Here is a 9,585-nt window from a genome sequence, read left to right on the forward strand (position 1 = left end):
TTTGGCCACCTCATGAGAAGAGAAGACTCCCTGGAAAAGACCCTGATGTTGGGAAAGATGGAGGGCACAAGGAGAAGGGGACGACAGAGGATGAGATGGCTGGACAGTGTTCTCGAAGCTACTAACATGAGTTTGGCCAAACTGCGAGAGGCAGTGAAGGATAGGCGTGCCTGGCGTGCTCTGGTCCATGGGGTCACGAAGAGTCGGACACGACTGAACGACTGAACAACAACAACAACAACAACAAAGCTCCTGAAGGTAATGGGGCCCTTTATATGTCCAGCTGTCCTTTGTCAACAACAAATTGTCACTGTTTTTTTGTGTTGAATAAATGCTATATGGTAATTTATGGACCTAATAGGGATCTAAAGCCATTTGCACATAACAAAATATGTATTTTTATCAAAGTAATTGATATAGAAATGAGCAAACCAGTGGCATTTTATGAGAGCTGTTACGGAAATCCCGGTGCGAGTGAGGCTACTCAACCACCTGGCCAGTCAGGCAAAGCCTGTGGGTTCTTTACAGGAGAGAGGAGGAGACCAGCCACCAACCGATGCAAAGAGCGTCATCAAAAAGTTTATTGCGTGACAGGTTCAAGCCAAGATTGAACCACGGGAAAGGGGTTGCAAGAACTTTTAAAAGTTCCCTCGTTCTCCCAGAATACAGTTCGTTACACATCATTCATACATCACTATTACATAGGTCAAACGTCAGAAAAGGGGAGGGTTATAAATGATTAAAATAGTGGTAAACAAGATTAACATAAGGGTAATGATCGTGTGAATGGGTGTCAAGTGGTGGAAGGACCATCTTGAGCACCCACTGGGAGAGAACGATGGGCTCTTGTTGGTCTGCATAGTCTGTCACACAGCAAAGTCCGGAGGAAAGCATTTGCTCAGAGATTCTCTCTCGGGGTCCCCCTCCTGTAAACGTGATCCCTCGCTTGCTGGATTATGAAGGAGCCAAGCGTTTGCGGGTCCTTGACCAGAGTTAGAAAATGGCTTTGGGTTGAAGAGAGCCCATGAAAGTATCGATTTTATACGATTTTCCAAACATTTGAGGCTTATTCTATTGTTTAATTCAATTCGGAAGCAGTCTAGGTTGTTGACTCTTGTTCCAATGTATCTAGTGAGAGGTTTCCATTCCGTTGTGACGTCAGTAGGAGCTGCCTGTGGGTAATGGAGCGTGCAAAAGGAGGCTGAGCTGAGCTGGTCCTGCAGAGGCTACAGACAATGCATTTCCCTGATGGGTTCCCTTAAGGGCATCGCTCCGTACCCCAACGAGTTTACTCGGGAGGATACTACTTTGCTTAAATGCCCCCCCCTCGTAATTTCCGTAACAGAGCAGGCTAGCAGGCGGGGCCCATTGCTTACATCATGGGAGCCTACACAACACAAAACACTGTTGCTGCATGTAGGTTTTATTTTATTTGCTTTTTATCTTATATTTTGGAAATGTATATCCAGGTTTTTTTCCTTTAATTTTTTTGGGGGCCCCCAAGAGAGTGGGGCCCTAAGCAATAGCTTGTTTAGCTTATATGTAAATGCGGCACTGCACGGTGCGTCACGTCTTGCGCTCGATTATGCGCCCCCACCCTCGATATTTTGTTCAAGTGGGCGCCCCTGAAACTGAGCGCAGGATTGCACCCATGCGGGTGCCATCTATCCGAGGATGGGACGTGCGCGCATAACGAAGGACAGTAACGGATCAGGGCGATCGGCCAGCATTTTTTGGATCCTCCTGGCGGGGCGGGGCGGAGGACACGGACTTTGCCACGGGGCGGGGCTCTGACCTCCTCCCCCATGGTGCGGGATACCGCTGACCGTGACGCACATCTCTGCAAGCGGCCAAGGGATCCGGCTCCGTTCTGCCTTGGAGCGCAAGTGGCGGCAGGCGCGCAGCAAGGGTTCGCGGGAAAAAGAGGAAGGATCCGGGGCGCGTCTGCCTACTGGGAACCTGCCTCCCGAGGAGGAGCAGCAGCAGCAGCAGCGTCCGCCTCTTCCTCCGACCAGCAGTGCGAGGAGCCGGCGATCGCGGGCGCAAGGTGCGCGCCTAGCCTGCTGCTGCTGCTGCCGCCTCCTCCCCCTGTTTTGCGCTCCGGGCGCAAGAAGCGCGCGATGGTCGCCGCGGAGGCGCTGGCGGGACTGGCGCTGGCGATGGGCCTCTACGCCTTGCTCTATTACAACTTCATCAAAGGGGCCTCGTGCAAGAACGAGACCAGCCTGCGGGGCAAGACGGTGCTGATCACAGGTGAGAATCGCCCCCAGGCCCCGGAAGACAGGGGGCAGCGTGGTGCAGTGGTTGGAGCGTCCGGTCTGCAGGAGCTCCTGCTTTTGGGTTTCCTGCTTCGGGATCCCCGGAAAAACAACTTCAGACGAGTCTGAGCGCGTTTCCCTGGCTGCGCTCTTGAGCAGGCTGACTTATTACAGCAGTGTTTTTCAACCTTTTTTGGGCAAAGGCACACTTGTTTCATGAAAAAAATCACGAGGCACACCACCATTAGAAAATGTTAAAAAAATTAACTCTGTGCCTATATTGACTATATATAAAGTAATTCTCTTGAATAGGAATCAAATAAACACAAAAAAGTATTTTATAATTACTTTATTATGAAATAGTAAGTAAACAGAAATATGAAAAATTATAAAATACTTTATTCAGTGCGCAACCAGGGCCTGTTGGGCTGAACACAAAGCTGATATTCTGGCTGGAATTTTTCCCACGGCACACCAGGTAACATCTCGCGACACACTAGTGTGCCGCGGAACAGTGGTTGAAAAACACTGTATTACAGTATAGGGTTGCACCGGTGGTGACCTTTCTCCAAGTGTGCCGCCCAACCCCCTGGTGTTTCCTCAGGAATGGTGGGAAATGTAGTCCAAGAGCGTCTGGCAGAGGGCTCCCGAGCTTTATTCAGGTGCTGTGTGAAGTGTCTGAGTGTTTGCAGTGGAAGATGAGAGACAGCACATCCATTGCATTCAATATGTAGGTATTGCATTGCATTCTGAGTTCTCTTAAGGAGAGCCTTCAGCTGGATCAGGCCAGGGACCCACTTAGTTCAGCATCAAGGTCCCTGTAGGAAACTGGCAAGAAGGGCCTGAGTGTTAGGGCCAGGCCTGTCTTATCCACTGGTCCTACTGGCACAGGGCACAAGGGCACCGGCCCCCCAGGGGCGCCCCCGTGAGTGCAGCGAGCGGGGGAGCCGCACAGCCCCACCGGTGGCCTCCCCCCTCCCTGCATGCCATCAGATGGCCAATGGGGCGCAATGAGCCACCAAGCCCCATGGCTCCGCTGCCACCACCCTCGCCCTGATTGGCACGCACCACCCCCACCCCCACAGGTCTGGAACAGTCCCAAGTCAGGAACAAGCCAGGAACACAGGAACAGGACGCACTGAGAAGGGAGGAGGGGAGGGGCCCTGCCGGTTTCTCTCCTCACAAGGGCCTGATTCTGGCTCGACTTCCTCCTCCTCCTGTTCTGGTCTTTCCCCCTCTCCATCTGACTCTTCCTCTTCCGAGGAGTGCCGCCACCAGTCTTCTCCAGGCATGAACTCCTCCATTTCCCCAGGTTCTTCCGTGGGTGCAGGGGGGGGCTTGCCGGGGGGGCGGGGGGCTTGCCACCACTCCTCCTCATCTGGCCCAACCCTGACACTAAGCACAACCACCACTCTCCCCGCCTAATGTTTCCAGCAACTGGCCTTCAGAAGCATGTACTGCCTCTGACCACAAACTCTCTGGAATTCATATTATAATGCAACCTGTAAGAAATAAAGGTTATGGTGGAAATGCTGTTAAAACCATACAACATCTAGCACAGCTCATTACAATTGCCAGAAAAACCATCCTGTCGTCCGCCAAGACCCCCAGCGAATTATACTTTCCCCCTTCAACTTTTCCAGGTGCAAACACTGGGATCGGGAAGACAACGGCCCTGGATCTGGCCCGGAGGGGAGCCCGCGTCATCCTGGCTTGCCGCGACAGAGGACGAGGAGAATCCGCCGCCTATGACATCAGGAGGGTGAGCACCGGCCACCTGCCTCCTTCGAAAGGGCAGCCTTTATGGGATTCCATTTTAAAATCACTTCTCCAAGCCATTTCACTGTAAAAACATGGCCTAATACGTTCGCTTCATAAAATTTATACCCCACTTGATTGTAAAAAAAAACAAATAAACACACCCTCAAAGCGGTTTACAAAGAAAACTGAATCAATAACATTATTAGCAAGGAAAATGTAACAATGTAAAACTTCCAAAAAAAAAAATCAGAGTGGTTGGGGGCGGGGACTCACATCAACTTTCTAAACATCAGGGTAAGGTAAAGCTAAAGGCCCTCTTAGGTCCAGTCGCAGACGACTCTGGGGTTACGGGGCTCATTTTTCTCTTTACTGGCCGAGGGAGCCGGCGTACAGCTTCCGGGTCATGTGGCCGGCATGACTAAGCCGCTTCTGGCGAACCAGAGCAGCGCACGGAAACGTCATTTACCTTCCCGCCGGAGCGGTACCTATTTGTCTACTTGCACTTTGACGTGCTTTCGAACCGCTAGGTGGGCAGGAGAAACCTCAGGGTAGTCTTGTCCAAACAATAGTGGAGGAGGAGGAGGAGGAGTTTGGTTTTGATATCCCGCTTTATCACTACCCGAAGGAGTTTTTTTCTCGGATGGGAGGGTGAACAAGCTCCGTTGATCTGCTAATCAAATCCACTGATTTATGTATATTGTGTTTGTTTTACGAACATACAGTAGTTTTATTGCTTATTCTTTATGCTGTTCCAGACCATATTCTCTCCCCCTCTTAATGTTTGCAGGAAAGTGGGAACAATGAAGTTCTCTTCATGAGCCTGGACTTGGCCAGCTTCAAGTCAGTGAGGGCTTTTGCAACGGCTTTCTTGAGATCTGAGCCCCGCCTTGACATTCTCATCAACAATGCAGGTGAGGACGCAGCCCCGAGGGCGGAGATTTGAGGAAGGGGCATAGCTGCTTTGCATGCAGAAGGTCCAAGGTTTTCAGTCCCCAATGGCATCTCCCCAGGTGGGGCTGGGAATGTCCTCTGCCTGAAACTCTGGAGACCCACTGCTAGTCAGCCTACAACATTGGTTTGCCACACCTGTTCCCAACCAGTGCTGTAGACTGATTATAATTCGGTGCTGGTAGTCATATTCAATTTAATGGACACGTTTAACATGGGTATATTAATTTCAGTGAGTCTACTTGAAGCAGCACTTAGTTGGCTACAACCCATTTATTATGAACCTGTATGCCACTTTTACTAAATTTGTTAGTTGCTTTATCTTGCCCAGGGACACCCAAAGGAAATGACAGTCAAGAAATCCCCTTCCCCCTGTCATTAAATCCGAAAGGTGAAAGAAATACATTTAAAACATCCCACCCTCTTCTAAAAGACCACAGATGATGAAAGTCCCAAGGTCCGGCTAGAGAGGAAAGTTTTTGCCTAAAGATATATAAAGATGAAGTCAGCTGGGCCTCCCTGGGGAGAACATCCCCAGCAGGGAACCACAGCAGAAAGGGCCCCGTTCTGGTACTGCCACTCTCCAGACTTCCGGCAGAGGCGGCAAACAAAGGGCGTCTGGTGACGATCACAGGATCCAGGTTGTGTCATATGGGGGAGAGGTGGCCCTGAGCTGCTTAAGGCTTTATAGGTGAAAACCAGCATTTTGAATTGGGCCTGGAAACTAATCTGCAGCCCGTGCCGTTGGGCTAGGATTGTTGTTATATTCTCAAACTGTTTTGCTTTGGTCAGCTTACATGTAAAGTTGGAAACTATGTATGGTTAGAACAATCAACTTCTATAGACTAGGCTTGCCTAAACAGGTGTGTCTTCAAGAGCCAGCAGATGATAGTGATGGGGCCCCCTCAAATTTCAAAAGGGCTGGCGTCACCAGTGAAAAGGCCTGCCTCCACGTTGCACCTGTCTAATCCAGCTTCATGTTCTGGCAGGTGTCGGGTTTGGAAGCCGAAGTGAGGATGGCTTCAATTTGGCGTTCCAGGTGAATCACTTGAGTCATTTCCTTCTGACCCACCTCCTCCTGGAGCGGATGAAGCAGTGTGCGCCCAGCCGTGTGGTGGTGGTGGCTTCCAGTGGACATGAAAGGGGGAAGATTGACTTCCAGAACATCCACAAGCCAGTGGATGGGCAGATGGCAGGGTTACATTCGTACTGCAACAGCAAACTGGCCAATATGCTGTACACCCGGGAGCTCGCCAATCGACTGGAAGGGACGAACATTACCTGCTACGCGGTCCATCCAGGTGGGTGGCAGGTCCAGCTCAGCTCCTCAACCTGGGACCCTGTATAGTGGTGGCAGGTGCCCTTGGGCGACTAGAGGGGCAGAAAGCAGGGAGCCCAGCAATAGACAGAGCCAGGGGCAGTGAAGGGCAGACACAGAGTCAATTGCAGGTGGAGCCAACTCCTCCTCATTCTGTCCCATCCTCATCCTTATCCCTGCAGAGATTGACAAGGGGGCAACACTGAGACTATGGAAGAGAAGGAAGCTGATGGGCAGGACCACCCCCTGGGCTGGTTGTAAGCAGGAAGGGTGGCAGATGGGGACCAGTGGCTGAGGAAGCCTTTTGGCTGCCCGGGATGGCAGCGCAGAGGAACCCCCCCTGGGGGCTGGGGCGTTGTGATGTCACAATGTCGGACGCACTGCGCATGCGTGGAAATGGCGTGCATGCCCAGTCCATCCGGGCCGGCGCTGCTGCTCCTGCGGCGACCGGGCGAGCCGCTGAGCGAGTGGCGTGTTGTGGGGCTGCCCCGGCTGTCTGTAAAGCAGTACGGACGGATGCCGGGCCGCCCCTCCTCAGTTTGGGGAGGGGCCGCCGAGTGTCACCCCCCTCCCCTGGAACCTGGGCCGCCCCGCCCCCTACACCCCGCCCTTCCCACGCCCTTCCTACAATGGGGACTTTCTGAGAAGCACTGAGGTTGCCCTAATGAACCAGCTTCCATTGGTCCTCTAGATGTTATTAGACTCCAGCTCCCATTTTTCCTGATAGTTGACTGTTCCGTTCTGCAAAAAGGGGCATCTGGTGTGACACAGTGGAAAAGTGAATACTAAATTAGATGGACCCCCTCTGAAGTCTGGTCTTCTTCTATCCAGTTCTGGCAACTGATGTTTTCCTATCTTTCTGCTTTCAGGGCTAGTTAAATCAGATATTTTCCGTCACATTCCAGTTTGGCTGAAGCCTCTTTTCCTCCCCATCTTGTGGCTCTTCTCCCGAGACACGATCAATGGAGCTCAGACGTCCATCTACTGTGCCACTCAGGAAGGCATCGAGAAGTACAGCGGGCGCTATTTTGCCAATTGCAGCCTGCAGGACCCCAAGCCACATGCCCAGGATGATGCCGTGGCCAAGAAACTTTGGGAGGTCAGCGAGAGGATGGTGGGGCTGGCGAACTAGGCGGCAGTGTTTTTCAAAAAGGGCTCGTCACCATGGAAAGGATCTTAGGGTGAAAGGCAGGCATTAATAACAAAAGAGTGGCAAAAACCCAGATAATGAAATCAGATAACTTGCTGGACAGGAGGTAAACAAGGCACTCAGATTTCTGTTGTGTTGTAGATTGCCTCTTCTGTGATGTATGTGTGATGTTTTTGGGGGTGGTCTTGGACTCCAGGGCAGGCAATTTAAAATGTCTATGTAAGGGCTTGCACACATGGCTCTGGGTCCCTCCTCCTCCTTCCTGAGAAACAACAAATGCAGCATGAAAGTAAAGCAATTCTTCGAGTCTCTGGATCGTGCGCAAAACACTAATTGCATGAATGGAAAAGGCATTTGGGCTCCTTTAATATCTTTGGAAAGCTGCATTTTAGTGCCCCCTTCCATCTTAATTTCGACACATTCTGATCTCAGAAATAAAATAAAAAATTCCTTCCAGTAGCACCTTAGAGACCAACTAAGTTTGTTCTTGGTAGGAGCTTTCGTGTGCATGCACACTTCTTCAGATACTTCAGATACTACTTCTATCTGAAGAAGTGTGCGTGCGCACGAAAGCTCATACCAAGAACAAACTTAGTTGGTCTCTAAGGAATTTTTTATTTTATTTTAACTATGGCAGACCAACACGGCTACCTACCTGTAACTGATCTCAGAAAGTCCCTGATTGGGGGATGAGCTTTGAAGCCTTCTTGAACTGGGCAGCAGAGGGCGATGTGGAATTTCGTTGCCCTAGACCAGGAGTCGGCAACCCGCGGCTCTGGAGCCGCATGTGGCTCTTTTACACCTTTGCCACGGCTCTGGGGCAGGGAAATGGTGGGGGGCGCTGCGCCCGTGGCCCGCCTGCGCCGCAATCCATGAGCCCAATGTGCGACCGGTGGGTAGCTTTATATTGGCCGGCGGCCGCTGCTCTCTCAGGCTCTCAGCCGGCTCAGCTAGCTTTCCCCTGGGAGGGGGGGTGACACTCTCGGAGCTGGCCCCACCCCCGCGATCAGCGACGCAGCCAGAGCCAGCTCAAAACCTTGCTCAGCCTCAGCTTTTTGCTCTCAGGCAAATCGAGGGCACCTCAAAAGCTGAGGCCAAAATCTCGCTTGGTTCGGCCCCGCCCCTCGTCCGGCGTCCCTGCAGCTTTCTTTTGTATTTTTTCTTCTTCTGACGCTGCCGAAGCTGCGAGGAAGAAAATGAAACCGATCAGGAAAAGTAACTCTGGGAAGTTGCTGGGGTACATATGTGCTCAGGCTCACCCCCACCCAACCTCTCTTTCTTTTTGCTCGGGGGTTTGGTTTTTTCTTTTGCAAAACTGCCGTCTGTTTTCTCAAAGGCAGAGCGCAGGCAGGAGAGGGGGGCGGCGGTGGTGGAGGAAAGTTTTCGTGGGCGAACAGAGAATGGAGCGCCATCGTGGAGAACCGGGTGGTTTGTGTGTGTGTGTGTGTTTTCGTGTGCATGGAGAGTATCCGATTGGTGTTTGCAAAGAGTCTTCAACTTTGGGAGGGGGGAGTCTACTGGGGAGGGGGGGAGAGAAGAGGGAGAAAAAAAGCATGAGAAATGCCTTCCAGGCACTCAGCTATGCAAAAGCCAGCGAGAGGCGAGGGAGTCAGGGAAGAGGATCTTTTGTTCGGTAACATTCTGTGCAACATTGTGAGAGAGATCCAACTTCTTTCCTGCCTTTTCTCTCTGAATGTAGGTTCTTCTGTTGCCTCCCCCCCCCCCCCGGTCCGGCTTTCTTTAAAGGAAACACGCACAAACCTTTTTTTAAAAAAAGATTTCGAAGGTTTCTCCTCCCAAAGCTGCTGTCTTTTTACTTTTACATGCTTCTGTTCCCTCTTGATCCCCAAATGGCAACTTTCCCAATTTTCTCTTTTGCAAACTCCTCCCCACATCTGCCTCCCACCCCCCACCCCACAAAGAAAAAACCCCTGGCGATTTAAGAGGTTTCTCTTAAAAAAACGAAAACAAAACCTGATTTCAGGTGCTTGTAAAATGACAACTTTGGGGGGGAGGGGGTGGATTTGTTTGGAGCAAAGCCGGGGTAACGCGTGCTCTGTTTGAGAAAATAAATCAGAAATTGTTTTATGACTTGTTTTCACAATTTAAAAATAAATAAATAAACAATTTCAAATTCTGTGCTTTTCATT

The 9,585-nt window shown here is 51.1% G+C and overlaps 1 protein-coding gene across 1 annotated transcript; it reads left to right on the forward strand.

The window, feature by feature from the left end:
- The first annotated feature begins 1,810 nt into the window (after positions 1–1,810).
- Positions 1,811–7,608, forward strand: LOC117060063 (dehydrogenase/reductase SDR family member 13-like). Its single transcript, XM_033172132.1, has 5 exons — positions 1,811–2,253; positions 3,902–4,020; positions 4,807–4,930; positions 5,957–6,268; positions 7,155–7,608. Exons 1-5 carry the CDS (start codon positions 2,121–2,123, stop codon positions 7,415–7,417), a joined length of 951 nt encoding a protein of 316 aa, XP_033028023.1. The 5' UTR covers positions 1,811–2,120; the 3' UTR covers positions 7,418–7,608.
- The last annotated feature ends 1,977 nt before the right edge of the window (positions 7,609–9,585 follow it).

This window comes from Lacerta agilis, chromosome 15 (assembly GCF_009819535.1).
Source record: "Lacerta agilis isolate rLacAgi1 chromosome 15, rLacAgi1.pri, whole genome shotgun sequence".
Classification (NCBI taxonomy): Eukaryota; Metazoa; Chordata; class Lepidosauria; order Squamata; family Lacertidae; genus Lacerta; species Lacerta agilis.

Excerpts from the sequence above, each read along its gene's own strand:
- LOC117060063 (XM_033172132.1), top strand. The coding sequence starts at position 2,121 with ATGGTCGCCGCGGAGGCGCTGGCGGGACTGGCGCTGGCGATGGGCCTC. Across the intron at positions 2,254-3,901 it reads CAAGACGGTGCTGATCACAG|GTGCAAACACTGGGATCGGG; the intron begins GTGAGAATCGCC and ends CAACTTTTCCAG. Across the intron at positions 6,269-7,154 it reads CTGCTACGCGGTCCATCCAG|GGCTAGTTAAATCAGATATT; the intron begins GTGGGTGGCAGG and ends TTCTGCTTTCAG.